Source organism: Micropterus salmoides, unplaced genomic scaffold (genome assembly GCF_014851395.1).
Source record: "Micropterus salmoides isolate LMB-PRFRI ecotype aquatic unplaced genomic scaffold, ASM1485139v1 Ms_hic_scaffold_6, whole genome shotgun sequence".
NCBI classification, from domain to species: domain Eukaryota; kingdom Metazoa; phylum Chordata; class Actinopteri; order Centrarchiformes; family Centrarchidae; genus Micropterus; species Micropterus salmoides.
The window spans coordinates 21,791,561-21,806,711 of record NW_024044348.1 but is presented as its reverse complement, the minus strand read 5'-3'; the positions used below and the strand labels follow the sequence as shown (position 1 = coordinate 21,806,711).

At 40.1% G+C, this 15,151-nt stretch overlaps 1 protein-coding gene across 1 annotated transcript in view; it reads right to left on the bottom strand.

Moving 5' to 3' along the window:
- Positions 1-520: 520 nt before the first annotated feature.
- The window catches only part of fes (FES proto-oncogene, tyrosine kinase), a 20,660-nt gene continuing 6,029 nt past the window's right edge, over positions 521-15,151 (bottom strand). The window contains exons 7-18 of the mRNA XM_038701701.1: positions 15,068-15,151; positions 13,128-13,323; positions 11,598-11,678; positions 10,573-10,782; positions 10,092-10,214; positions 9,722-9,775; positions 7,364-7,482; positions 7,116-7,210; positions 6,831-6,954; positions 1,137-1,294; positions 883-1,005; positions 521-740 (exon numbers count right to left, since the gene is read on the bottom strand). The exon at positions 15,068-15,151 is cut by the window's right edge and continues 39 nt beyond it. Coding sequence (XP_038557629.1) covers positions 598-740; positions 883-1,005; positions 1,137-1,294; positions 6,831-6,954; positions 7,116-7,210; positions 7,364-7,482; positions 9,722-9,775; positions 10,092-10,214; positions 10,573-10,782; positions 11,598-11,678; positions 13,128-13,323; positions 15,068-15,151 — 1,510 coding nt within the window. The 3' untranslated portion in view covers positions 521-597. The remainder of the gene's footprint in view (positions 741-882; positions 1,006-1,136; positions 1,295-6,830; positions 6,955-7,115; positions 7,211-7,363; positions 7,483-9,721; positions 9,776-10,091; positions 10,215-10,572; positions 10,783-11,597; positions 11,679-13,127; positions 13,324-15,067) is intronic.

Here is a 15,151-nt window from a genome sequence, read left to right as displayed (position 1 = left end):
TTAACATCCTGTGCAAAAGAATCAAAATATTTTTTAGATATTTTTGAAAGCAGTCACATTCCTCCATCCTGGAAACGATATGCGTCCCCGTGACTTACAGAACTAAAACTAAAATCCCCAAGAGTGAGGACTGCAGTTTGATCCTAAAAACTCAAAAGGTACAAATGGCCCACATTGTCTGTGTGGCAACCTCTACACTCATCAAGAGGATGGGTCTGTGGTTTCTGTGAGACAAATCACGTGGGTGTAATGTTTCAAGAGTTATGATAATATTATACAGTACAGTATGTTGCTTTTACAGTACAACATGTTTGTTCTGTCTCAAGGAGATAGGTGTTGAATACAACCTTAGGAGTTCTTAGGAGGACAAGGAATGAACAACAGACAAACAGAACAGGAAGGTAAGGAACATGAATGCTGCCATCAACTGGTCGACTGATAATTTACATGTCTACGAAACTTAATTTCACGACAAAAGGAGGCCAATATTTTTTAAAATAATTTTTCATTTTATTTTCAATTACATGTCAAGATTCAAAGTTACAGACAGACAGTAAAAAACAGTGTACAGTAAATATCGAATTAACAGGTTTGTTATTATATAATTTTGTTGTATATGGCACTGAGCTCAGCCCGAAGTTTCTTGAAAGACGGTCGGTTTCTGGGCTCATACTGCCAGCAGTTGCTCATAATCCTGGATATTTCCACGGGGCAGCCATGTGGGGCAGACATACGGTATCCTGAAACACATCACAGACCTTCTAAACAGGGATTGAGATCATCTTAGCACATTCTACACATTTTCTGATGCAAGCACTGTCATAATCATAATCAGTGGCATCTCAACACAAGTGCTCCTGAATGCCTGATATGAGTATTTACCTTTGTCCACCTCTTCTCGTGTCTGCTGGTTGGTCATGCTCGTGTAGGGCGTCATTCCCATGGAGAAGGTCTCCCACAGTAAGACACCAAAGCTCCAGACATCACTCTCTGTGGTATAGCGACCTGAAAACACCAGCAGGGGGCAGCATTGGCAAAGGCACGGACACATGTCAGTTTTTAATTGACTACTGGCAGAGAAAAACAAGTGTGTCTGGTCTGGTTGTGACTGCAGGGCAAAGGCATTTGTGGCATACCATAGTTAAGGGCTTCAGGAGCTGTCCATTTGACAGGGATCTGTCTGAGGCCACCCTCCGTAGAGTAGACACCGTCGTCTTGCTGACGGGACATCCCAAAGTCACTGATCTTCACTAAGTTGTGTTCTGTAACCAAACAGTTTCTTGCTGCCAGGTCCCTTTTAAAAAGGGCAACAAGACAGAGGGAGAAGGATGTAAGAGGAATTTACTCAGAGGCTTCAAAAGACAGAAGCATCATGCTCTCTATAAAAAAAAGGCCAAACAGAAAGAGAACAGACAGGACTATAAAGAGTGAGAGTAAAGGCGTTCTTGTCATGTCTGTGGTGCTGCATGTGAGGCCGTTTGTGATGAGTCACTGAAAGCACCGCAGTTGCTCCCACGCAACAACAGATCCCCAAATACACTTCAAAAACCATGCATACGTTTCCTTTTCAGTTCGCATCATTTACAGTATTTTTACACAAAAAACAGCAGTTCAGTTTTGCATATTCTTGTTTTTTCAGATCGCAGTGTTTTAAAATTTTTCTTTTAATAAATGCTTTGAAAGCAAGTTTCTGTGTAGCTACAGCCGGGGTTGTGAGTTAGTTTTCCTCTTGGTTTGTACCACCCATTTCAGCATCCTTAAATGTTTAAATACTTTTTATAGATTTTTATGTGAAGCACTTTGAGCCAAATATTATGTATGAAAGTTGCAAACATATTATTATTATTACTAATATTATAATAAAGAGAACTAGCAATTAATGAACCGATAATCTTGATATGCACACAATCAACAATGAAGATCCGGAGTCATACAGCCAGCACATCTTCCACCACATTTTATCCAAAGCGCTTTACAAGGTTTTTCCTCTGTCATTCAAACACTAATGGCAGTGAGCTACCACGCAGGGTGCTGTCTAACCACTGGGAGCAATTTGGGGGACAGTGTCTTGCCAAAGGACACTTCAACATTTGACACAGGAGGCGGTGGGGATAAAACCCACAATCCTGTTATCAGTGGACGACCCACTCTGCCTTCTGAGCCACATTAAAATGTCTAATTTCTAATAAATTAACAAACAGCCTGCTCTGTGGCTCTCTGCACACACTTTTATATGTTTATTTGGGAGAGTTCCATTTTATTTCTCACATTTTACTCTCGTGGTCTTGAGTTTGAAAACACTTGTTGTAAGTTGCTTTGGACAGAAAAACACAGAAGTGTTCCAAATGAATGTAATGTAGGGCTATCTAAAGTGAAAAAAAATTGTAGGGCAGCCAGTGAATCACATTTTAGCTTCCTCTTCAAGGACACAATCCATATCAGTTATCATTTTTTATCGACTGTTTGATTGCTACATCAACACATGGGAAGTGCTGGGGGGAAGATGCAGTATGCTTAGCAATTGGATGATGTGAATATTGGGGAAGTAGATTATGTTTAGTATTGAACTGTAATGGCTTTGAGGTCCATGTGCAACTCATAGGACTCTGGAACCATCACTTTTCTAACACTGAAGAGGAAGAAGAGGCGAAGGGAAACTTGTCCAACTGAATAACACCTTCCTCACCCTTCTCTTCCAAGTGTGAAGGAGAACCTATTGTGGGGGCAAACCTTGCAAAAAACACAAAAGGCCCCCTCTAAATAAAGTTTTGTGTTTGTCCGTCCTGGGCTACTGTAGAAACATGGCAGTGCAATCGACAATCACGTTTCTCATATAGCCCTGGCTGAAAGAACAGGAAGTTTTTGCCCTTCTGCCGTCTTCTGCAAATTAGTTTGAAATTATTAAGCCGTCATAATTTCTTCTAAATGCAGTCTATTTGTCAAAGCCTGATATCCACTATCAACTCCATCTCCTGTAAAAATGAAATTATCTTGCTTGTGGTTTTCAATAAAAACTGGTTAGATAAATCCTCTGATAAAGTGAAATACTTCATGAGTCCCTATCTATCGCTCAAGCATTCAATCACCATTTCTCCTCTGTTTGTTCTACCTTACTACCCAAATCTGATCCGAGTACTGGCTTTTTAAAAAATACTTTGCCCAGTCACAGTTCTTTTTCTTTTAGGAAAATTCAACAGTGGTGCTGGAAGGTTTAAAAAATAAGTTAATCAAACTAGCGTCCCATATACTTCTATCCACTTACTGATTTAGTCAATCTCTCTCTGTCTGCATGCCATCTAGCAGCCATCTGGAAATGTGCACGCATCACTCCAATACATAAAGGAGGAGATGTATTAGATCTTAATAATTATAGACCCATATCTATTATATGTTGTTATTAGAAGTGCTTGAAAAATTAATTTATAATCAACTCTCACATTATCTTAGTACCAACAATATCTTATCACCATTTCAATCTGGCTTTAGGTCTAAACACTCTACATCTACTGCCCTTCTTAAATTCACCAATGTGTTCTCTGCTGCAGATAATGGTTAACCTGCAGGTGCAATATTTATTGACTTGACTAAAGCTTTTGACTTTGTTGATCGCTATTTACTTTTAGATAAACTCCATGCTATTGGCCTTTGTGAAAATGCAGTCCTGTGGTTTAGTTCATATCTCCACAATAGAAAACAATGTCATCCTACATGAGAATAAATCTAATTTGTTGATTCAACAAAGAGGTGTGCCCCAGGGCTCAATTTAGGACCACTTCTTTTTTCTATCTATGTTAATAACTTACCATAAATTTTCAATAACTGTTGTGCTCAACTTTATGCCGATGACACTGTCTTATATACACATCAAAACCTGATCTTCCACAAATCCAAGCATGTCTTCAGTATGATTTCAAAATCTTACAAGATTGGCTTTTTCATAATAAACTATTGCTCAACAAAACAAAATCATATCTTATGATTTTTGGTACCAGACAGAAACTCAAATCCAAACCTGATTCTTGTATAATAACTTTTTCTGACTGTACTCCTCTGCTTAAAGTTGAAAAATTTTAATATCTTGGTGTATGGCTTGATTCTGAGTTCTCTTTCAAACCACATATTGATCATGTCTTACGTAAAGTCAACTATGGAATTAATGTTCTACATCTATCTCGAAACTGCTTTACGCATAGTGTGCGTAAGAAACTTGCCTCTCAACTTACACTTCTGATTTTTGACTATTGTGATGTTGTTTATCAAAACTCTTTATCAAGACCTTTGCCATCTTAAAACAGCATATAACAGACAGATTTGTCCTTGGATGTCCCTTTCTCATGCATCACTGTACAATGTATGATGCTCTTAAATGGCCATCTCTAAACATAAGAAGACAAATTCACTGGCTTCAACGTATATTCAAGTGTATTCATTTCAATTACCCATCTTATTTACAACAGTATCTTGTTCCTGTTATTTCAAATTATCAATTGAGGCACTCTGCTCAGCTTTATTTTTCTGTCCCTCAAGCTAAGAAATCAGTTGGCAAAAGAGCTTTTATGATTAAAGCCCCATTGGATTGGAATAACTTACCTTCTGATATTAGATACATTGCTTCATTTGGGATGTTTAGGCATACCCTGTCTGCTTACTTTGAGAATGACTGCTCATGTAAAGAATGATGCTGACACATTGTATATATCCTATACTAAAATTAATTGTATTTTTATTTTGTGATCCACGTACATACAGTTTCATATGTATTATTGGCCAGTTTGACCATCTAGTGGATGTAAAGTTCTTTATATTTCTGTAATTATTATTGTTTTTTTGTTTTGTTATTTGTTGTTGTTTTTCTCTGTTGTTGTTGTTGCTCTGTATTGGTGGTTCTGTGTGTGTTTATCTGTTGTCTGGCTGTACATTGACAAATGTATAATTGTACTTTTCTTTTTTTGTCACTGTTCTTTTGTGATGGGTTGTGATGTATTTTAGGACCCCCTCGAAAATCCTAACAAATAAATTTGAATTGAAAGTTAGAAAACATACTAATTTGGTCTGTATTTTTGCTTTTTCACGGACAACAGAGGTCAGAGGGCCATGGGTTAAAGATGATGATACACGTCAATGGTAATGAGTAAGATTACTGGTTCTCAGCAGGAAACAGATGGACTGGTGCCAGGTAGGGAATAAGTCCTTACCCCAAGGGAGGGAGTTCAAGTATCTGTTGTCTTGTTCGCGAGTGAGGGACAATGGCGTGTTAGATTGGCCCGGAGAATCAGAGCAGTTGGGGCAGTATTGCATTCGCTTTACCGCACCGTTGTGACGAAACGATTTAGCGGTCAATTTTCGTTCCTATTCTCACCTATGGTCATGAAGGCTGGGTCATGACCAAAAGAACTAGATAACGGGTACAAGCGGATGAAATGGGTTTTCTCTGGAGGGAGGCTGGCATCTCCCTTAGAGATGGGGTGAGAAGCCAAGTCATCTGTGAGGAACTCTGAGCAGAGCCGCTGCTCCTTTGCATCATAAGGAGCCTGTTGAGGTGATTCGGGCATCTAGTAAGAATGCCCGCTGGGTGCCTCCCTAGGGAGATGTTCTGGGCACGTCCAGCTGGGAAGAGGCCTCAGGGAAGACCCAGGACCTGGTGGACAGATTATATCTCCACACTGGCCTGGGAACGCCTCGGAATCCCCCAGTCAGCGCTGGTTAATGGGGCTCGGGAAAGGGAGGTTTAGGGTCCCCTGCTGGAGCTGCTGCCCCCCGCAACCTGACCTCAGGTAAGTGGTTGAAGATGGATGGATGGATGGACTGTAATGACAGCTGGTTGTGATGGTCAGTGCTGGGATTCACCCTTCACTGTCCACCTTAATGTATAGTGTTATAGAGTACTGGCATTTATAGGTTGGCAAACCACTCTTTGAAGCTGTGTTTACGTTTGGTCGTTATTGGTCCCTGATTCCAGGATAGTGCCATTGTATTTATTTATTAATTTTAAAATGTAATATTTATAACTTTATTAATATTTCCAAATTTCTTTGATATTTGCTAATAACCAAACACAATTTTACCTGTTCCTGATTTAATGATTAGACCTATTGTCCCTGTAAAGGAAAGGGGGCTACACAAATATTAGGGCTGCACGATTTGAAGAAAAAGTCATATTGCGATTATTGTGGATAATATTGGGATTGCGAGGAAGGGGAGCGTGTTGCTCTACGGAGGAGGCGGCTAGAAGCAACAAATATTGGCACACTGGCACAGGCTCAATGAACATCTTTCTAATGCAGAGTCTCTATCCACAACCTGGAGGAGGAACTGTACATGAGTGTACTAAATAAAGAGTATAATGTTTAGTTAATAGTTTACTGTTAGTATAACAATAATATATTAAATACTACATTCATTAGAATTTCATTTAATAGTATACTATTTTACCACTTGTTGAATATTAAAACCAGTTACAGCTGTTTCACTTCTGTGGTTTGTTTTTATTCATTAAATCTTTGTGCAAGCGAAAGGCTCTACATCGGTCTCTAATTTGTGAATGCTGAATCCTAACTTGTCAATAATCATATTGTTCAACATTTAAAGATTTGCTGTTGCATGTCAAACTCCATACAATCTGTGATTGGTCAGTTGACGAAAAGTGACTGACAAGCACGCCGGCTCTGTGAATGTTGAGCATGTTGAACAACAAAAGGTGCCAATAAAAGTCCTTATAGGATGTCTCTGATACAGCTAACGTAAAATGGGCCAGCTGCAGACGATGTCTCTCTGATTGCTATTAGAATAATCGTGCAGCCCCCAAAATATTGATTGATTGATTGACCAACCTGTGGATACACTTCTTGCTCTCCAGGTACTCCATGCCAGATGCTACATTTTCTGTCATTTTGACCAGCATCTTAGGATTCAGACTGTGACTCTCACGCCGCAAGAAGGAGAGAAAATCACCACCTTTTTAAATGTATAGACACACACACACACACACACACACACACACACACACACACATATTGAGTGATGATGGAGGAACAAAGTGGTAACAATGGTACAATAAAGCTTGCAGCTGGTAGGTAAACAAACTGAGATATAAAGTTCAACAGGATCATATTTACCTTTAATGAGTTCCATGACAATGTATATTGGCTGTTTCTGAGTGCACACTCCTATCAGTTTCACAATGTTAGGATGATCGTACTGCTTCAAGATCCTGGACAGTACAGGAGAATCACAGATAGGTGTGTGTGTGTGTGTGTGTGTGTGTGTGTGTGTGTGTGTGTGTGTGTGTGTGTGTGTGTGTGTAAATGCATAATACATGTGTGTGCGTATGTGTTGCAGCGTGCTTGTGTTTGCGTATACTAACCTGGCTTCCATCAGGAACTTACTCTTGTGCTCTGGGGCCAGGTTTTCTTTACAAGATTTTACCGCTACACAAGTGTTATCAGAGCGTAAACGACCACTGTACACTTCTCCAAAGTTACCCTGCGGACACCATAATGATCAGATCAACTCTCTTTTCTATCTCAGCAGGGTACATACACTCACCTAAAGGATTATTAGGAACACCTGTTCAATTTCTCATTAATGCAATTATCTAATCAACCAATCACATGGCAGTTGCTTCAATGCATTTAGGGGTGTGGTCCTGGTCAAGACAATCTCCTGAACTCCAAACTGAATGTCAGAATGGGAAAGAAAGGTGATTTAAGCAATTTTGAGCGTGGCATGGTTGTTGGTGCCAGACGGGCCGGTCTGAGTATTTCACAATCTGCTCAGTTACTAGTTTTTTGGCGAAACTGACTAGAATTTGGCGTAAACAGAATGAGAACATGGATCCATCGTGCCTTGTTACCACTGTGCAGGCTGGTGGTGGTGGTGTAATGGTGTGGGGGATGTTTACTTGGCACACTTTAGGCCCCTTAGTGCCAATTGGGCATCCCTTTATGGCCACCATGTACCCATCCTCTGATGGCTACTTCCAGCAGGATAATGCACCGTGTCACAAAGCTCGAATCATTTCAAATTGGTTTCTTGAACATGACAATGAGTTCACTGTACTAAAATGGCCCCCACAGTCACCAGATCTCAACCCAATAGAGCATCTTTGGGATGTGGTGGAACGGGAGCTTCGTGCCCTGGATGTGCATCCCACAAATCTCCATCAACTGCAAGATGCTATCCTATCAATATGGGCCAACGTTTCTAAAGAATGCTTTCAGCACCTTGTTGAATGAATGCCACGTAGAATTAAGGCAGTTCTGAAGGGGAAAGGGGGTCAAACACAGCATTAGTATGGTGTTCCTAATAATCCTTTAGGTGAGTGTATAATCCAAAGTTAACAATTTCCTTGATGAACTCTTACCATATGTGCACAATTGACCCTACGCTAAGCCACGCCCCGAATACGCAGCTAGCCAATCACAGGACTCATTTAGAACTCGGTCTAACTGAGGTTCAACCCAACTCTTTCATGGCTGAGCTCCACAGAGAGCCTAAGTCACTCGCTTCCGCCCCATGGGACCTTATTTCGGAAACAATATGTACGGTAGTCAATGGCGAGAAACAACTTATTTTTTGATCATGTTTGAACTGTGCCCATATGATGTTTGTCAATTTAAAAGATAATTTTGTCCATCAAGAAACCATTTAATGAACTACATCTTTCGTCTCGCACAATATACATCACCAACATGTTAGCGCGGTAATGCTAGCTTATGTTTATTGCTTGCTTGCTGCTAATTAGATAACTTGGCTATGTTCCACGCAGAAGAGTCACCTGATGTGTTTAATCCAACGACTCGCGGTCCTTTTATCACATCATCCTGTCCTGTAAGTATTTTGATGTTAGCTTCAGCAACGTTAGCTTCAGTCATTAAGAGAAAAAGTTAAGACGTCACATACGCGAATTTTGGGCTTGTGGTCTTTGTAATTATGTATTTTCAAAGTCTTATACCTAAACAGTTTTACATCAAACTGTGACTTTCTTGACTTTGAAATATTAAATTAATCATCATCATACAGAGCACAATTCAGACGGGATCAAAAATTAGTTGTCTCTCGTCATTGACTACTGTTCATATTTTTTCTGAAGTAAGGTAAGCCTCTATATTGACTATTACAAAAGGATTTGTTTCCTGGCCTTTTTTTGCTGTATTTTTCCAAGATATGGTCACAGGCTGTTCCTGGGACACTTGTAATAATTACAATCACTACCCAGAGAGGTTGAAACGAGAAGTCCACAAATCCAGAAAAATGTAGGCTATGGATTGTTCCTAATGTAATGTTAGTTAGCTAACGCTAGCTAACATTACCACTGAATGTATATATGACCCTACTACTGTTACTACTACTGTACTCCTGTACCTAGCTGTACAGGAAAAGTGTTGATCCTAACTATCTTGTTCTCTTTCTCAATAGTGACGTAATGGTTCACTTTTACACTGTGATCGGTAACTAAGGCTTTATCTTTATTTTATTTTTTTCCAGGTCAGTTTGACAGCCTCAATAAAACCTTCAAATGCACAATGCAACTGCAAAACTGAGATCACTTTTTCCAAAAATTAGACAATATTTATCCAGGGAGTGAAATAGGCAGTGGCAACCCCATGTTTAAAGTCCAACAGGTCCAACAGTTTGTCTGTCTTAGCAACAGTAACTAAGGGGCGTGGCTTCATGAAGGGTCCATTCTACGTTTCTGTCAACAGATGTTAAGTTCACCCACCCGTCCAATGAAGGGTCCCAAGATAACATCATCATGTTCCAGGACCCACTTGTCCTAATAGGGTTAAATTGAAAGATAATATACATGTAATAGTGCTGTTTTAAACTGTGATAGTAGCAAGGAGGAGATAAAAGAAAAGACAAGAGGATTTAAAGGAAAGATCATTAGAGAACAAGTTTAAATCAGCTTAGGTGTTCATCTCTGAAAATAACGGAAGCATTTTCATAACAATATGTTAAAAATTTGTGTTGAAGCTTTGAGCCATAGAGCTATGGACTAACATGTTAGAAAGCAGAATCTACAAAGTTCACATACAGAAAAAAGAGTGTGTGTGTGTGTGTGTGTGTGTGTGTGTTTGTTACAACAGTACCTTCAGTATAGGTTTCTTCAACATTATATCAGACTTCCTGGTGATGTGTTGTCGTGAGGATAGCAGATGATGGATCAGCTGCGGGACACTGTGGAAGCTTTCTCCATCCAGACGGTACAGATTCTACTGACACACATGGGAAATAATATACAGAAGTGAAGTCGTGCAAACACACACGAATGAGAAAAACTTCACAGCATAATGAAAAAAACACAACAAAATAGCTTTTTAAATTGTTAGATTGTTAAAATAACTTGTCCTGTACCTTTTTGCATTCATTCTAAACATCTTAAATTCAGTTTAAGTTGCAATTTAACACCAGGTAGAAACCAGCCACATAATGTAATTTACATGCAGTGGTCTTTATCATTCATATATTCAAAAACATATGATTTAAAATCCACACAGAAACACATGAGGCCTATAATGTAAAATGTACTTTCTAGAAAAGTGTTTTGTTCTACTGAGCAGATTTACTTACATCAGTGTTCTGAATGAGGAAATGCTTGCAGGATCCATCCCATTGCACAGAGAGCACATAACCGTGCTTCTCCTGACTCTTCCTCACCAAGAAGTCTCCGTCATTCTTCAGCAGCTGCTGGACTTCCAGTCTGGGAATAGCTCCGTGGTACCAGTCCTGCTGCCCCAGAGGACGATCCACCTCCTGCACCAGGGCGAGGGCCGTTAGAGTCTGGAGACAGAAGCAGAAGAAAAGCAGAAGCATTAAAGCTAACATGAATAATGAAACAATAAGTAAATGCAGATACATTTTAGGGTGATTCTGCAGAGATTATATGGTGATACTTCAAAGGAGAGTCTGTAATACTTCTAAATAAAAAAATATAAAATCTAACTGCACCAACTTCCATGCCTCCAGGGTACCAGAGAGTTCGGAGTTGGAAAGCGAGAAGTAGTTCACACATGAAGAAATGCAGTGAATAATTCAGGCGCATTATAGACAGCAAAATATTATTTGCTCAAGATGATCTTTGTGGGCAGGACAGCTGGGTCATGGCTCTGTGTGCGCTATCGCCTGTCAGCAATGATAAAACAATGAAATGTAAACTGGCTGACTGAGAAGTAAACTTCGTTTTAGGTCAGAATTCCAAAAGGAGTAACTTGACCGACAACACTGACCTCATTTAGTCCAGTTGTGCCTTCAGGAGCACATGACCCCAAAGAAAGAGCATGTGCCTGAGGGAGCTCAGCCGTGCAGAAACTACTACTTTGAAACTCTGGCTCGTTCTCCAAAACATGATGAATTGTTTGTTGCGTGGTAACAGATATGAGTGTACAAAAACAAGCACTCTAGTTGAAGTTAAGGGCAGGGAGGTGGAGAAATGAGAAGGGGAAGTGTCCTTCAACCGAAAATGTTAAAAGTGCCTTTTACAATATCCTTTAACAACATACTCAGAAATAGGCATTGTTAAGTGCGTACAATGTGATGACATACATTGTTTTGTGTGGTATTACTGTGGCTTGGTTGTGTTTCAGTGTTTAACCTACCTCACATTTTGGTTTAAACAGGCCACTCAGATTATTTAGAATCCCATCCATGAGGAGTTTGGGTGAGCTTTGGCTCTGGTCCTGAAAAGAAGATCAAGAGCACATCATGTTGGTCAGTAAATATGTATAACAACTGGCAAAACCAGCGAGTGTCCTCTCTTCCCTCATTTCTTTCAACTCTCTACTGTTACTATCAAAATAAAAGCAAACTAGAGACCATCTTGTGATGGTATCACATCAACAGCAACAGCAAATTGGTTTATGGTGCAATAGAACACGACATGAGAGAAGTGAGTTTGGCAAACCAATTTAATATGCCTAACCGTCCTTGCATGATCAACTTTTAAACTATGTTGACTTTGACACATACAGTATATGTGTTTTGCTGAAATATTCCCTGGTTTGTTGCAACATGGTTAGTCATGAATGTAGAATGTGTCGTTATTGGCAATAGATAAATGATCGGTTGTTTGGCAAGAACAGAAATATTGATTGTCCAACAACAAGCGAATGTAGGCCAGGGGCGTAAAGTGGGGGACCGATGGCCCCTTTCCTATTTCCTACACCCCAATTCCAGCTCCTAGCTCAGACCACACCCCTTCGAACTCAGCCTTCATTTTGATCTCAACTACACACTTGTAAAGTTCCGTAATGGCATCTTGCACAGTTGTGATGCCATCGTGTTTACAAAATCTGTCCACAGACAGACAGACAGACATCTACACCTGGCAAAGTACTCAAAGTACTGTGTCAGACACACACACAGCTTTCGCATCTGGTAAAAATGCTTCAAAAACACTATATTTAATTATTGGTCCAGTTAGATAGAGTTGTTTGGCGGTAAAAAAAAAGCTGGGTTCTTATTATGTAACCATGTGTTTATTAGAACACATGGGTGTCATAGCAACACTTGCCACCCATTCATGCACTGATGGCAGAGGCTGCCATGCAAGGACACTTTGACTAGACTGAGGGCAGCCTGTAATCAAACCAGCAACCATCCGATGACTAGACAACCTGCACTACCACCTGAACCACAGCCACCCCCTAACCTATTAATCGAACAGGTTGGATTTGCTACAGGAATAGCTGCTGGGGTTGGCTACGAGCTGGTGTTAAGTACTGCGTCGCCAGTGTGATCATATTTATCCTAAATGTTGCCTGTAAAAGATGATTAACAAGCAGAGGTGTCTGACATTAGCTTTTTGTCACTAACAGAACATTAAGTTTAGGACTTGGTCTTGACTTGAGACTTAATATCCAAAACAATGACTTTGTCCCACCTCTGTTACAAAAAGTTTGTAATCAGATTTAGTAAGTAATTCTGTCTGGTTAGGTAAGTATAGAAAGGAGTACTGGTTCTGTGGGTTTATACCCAGTATGACCTCTTTCTTCTTCATACAAACACAAATTTGTCAGCATGGCTTGTTTTCTTTATTAAACCTGGCTAACTGACATTACTTATATAATTACGTAATATCATATAATTATATTAGTAGCTAAAACAAAGACTCGGCAGAGAGAACATACATTGCTTGTGTTAGATGAAAGTGAGGTGGTGTCTTGGTCAAAGCTCAGAGCAGAGAAAGGTTCTTTAGAGCCCAGCTGGTCCAGTTTCTCCTTCAGAAGAAGCCTCTGAACCTCCAGCTTGGCTCTCATACCCTGAGACAGAGCAACCTGCTGCCGGCACTCCTCCATTGCATGTCTCTTGCTGAACTGGTAGACCCTGGACAAAGTCACAGAAGGTCAATTAAATTTGTGTAGGGCCTTTTCAGTGTGAGCAAAGGGTTTCACAAGTCAGTAAAACAATACAGGTGATTACTGCAAATAGACAGACCAAGACCATACAGACATCAATAAAAAGTCTGTGAAAACAGGTTTCCAGATGGTTCCTATGACTAATGCAATCAATAAGAAGGCTTCCCTTGCGACAGGTTAGTGTGCCTCCTGGATTTCAAGCATGTAAGACCAGACTTTAATGACCCAGGAGTCCTGCTAGTGAGGTGAAACGAAAAGTTGCAGGGACTCGATTGCTGAGATCCTTATGGCGAAAACACAAGGTCGAACAGACCAGAAATGGCCAGTGCATGGCTGTATTAAACTGTTAGAGAGTACCAGGGCAAACAATTGCTTTTGGACCCCTACTGACCACCCCAACCTATACAGTGCACACAGCACGGTGCACACACCATACCGAGACCCAGAAACCAACCAGTAGCCTACTCCTGTGCTGCAAAAATACTATTTGGCCCCAGGTGTTCAGTGAGTCAATTACTTTGGAGTAATTTCATTAGAGCTGAAACAATTCTATTTTTACATAGAAATGACTTGGTTGTCATTTTTTAGGCAAAAATGCAAAAGCCTCTCAAATGTGAGGATTTTCTGCTTTTCTACAGTATATTATAGTTAACTGAATTATGTATGAACCTTTGACCATTGTTTGACATTTTATAGACAAAAGATAATACATCCATCCATCGTCAACCGCTTATCCTGCGTACAGGGTCGCGGGGGAGCTGGAACCAATCCCAGCTGACATTGGGCGAAAGGCGGAGTACATCCTGGACAGTTCGCCAGTCCATCTCAGGGCCATGATAATAATAAAATATAATGATCAATTAATCAAAATAATTAATGAATAGATATAATGAAAATAATCATTAGTTGCAGTTAAACACATTTTTACAATATGTGTGTACAATACAATATAAACTATGGTATTTCAGTGGTAACAGCCTTTGACACAGGGCCCCTTGACAGATCAAGGTGACAACGTGAGATAATAATGTTGATATTGTACTTCAGTGGTACAAATTCCTAAACAAATCTTCAGTGAAAAAGAAAATTTTATCCACAATTTCATGACAAGTAAGCTACATCGGTTCATGTCTTGTCAACTGTAAAGGACAGTTCTGTGTGTAGGCTAACATGCTATTGCTTGACCAGATTTTTGTATGCAAACAATTTTTTAAAGAGAATCCACAGAAGTGAGATTATTCAGGAATAAATTCCCTTCAAAATACACACCAAAGGGCAACATATCACCACCACTACCATATGTGCTCCCCAGCTACCCTTAAAAAGTATCAACTTTTTTGCGAACAACCACATTGTTTACGGTTGTCCTCCAGGAGCTTATTAATGACTTGATCACTCCCACAGGACTGTAAAACTTCAACATTTTCAGGCAGCCTCATCAACAAAGACAAATCAGGGGATCAAGTTCTATAACTCTGACCATATTGCTGTATTATAATTTATAAGGCACTTATTTCCACCTGAGACAACACTAGTTATTAGCTGCTGCCCAGCCAGGAGCACACTGAACTCTCCCGATGGGAACGGCTGACCGCAGAAGCAAACTACAGCAATTTGTCTTCACAGCTGCCAAACACAGAGTTTTTATTTTTAACCACCAAATACGAAATCAGAGCATCATTAATTATGGCTTGAGTCTGTGGTCTGCTCACCTCTGGCCCTTCTTGACACCTTTCTCCTCTGCCTCCAGTTCCAGCTCCAGCTGATCGACCGAGGCCTGCTGGGAGCCCAGAGTC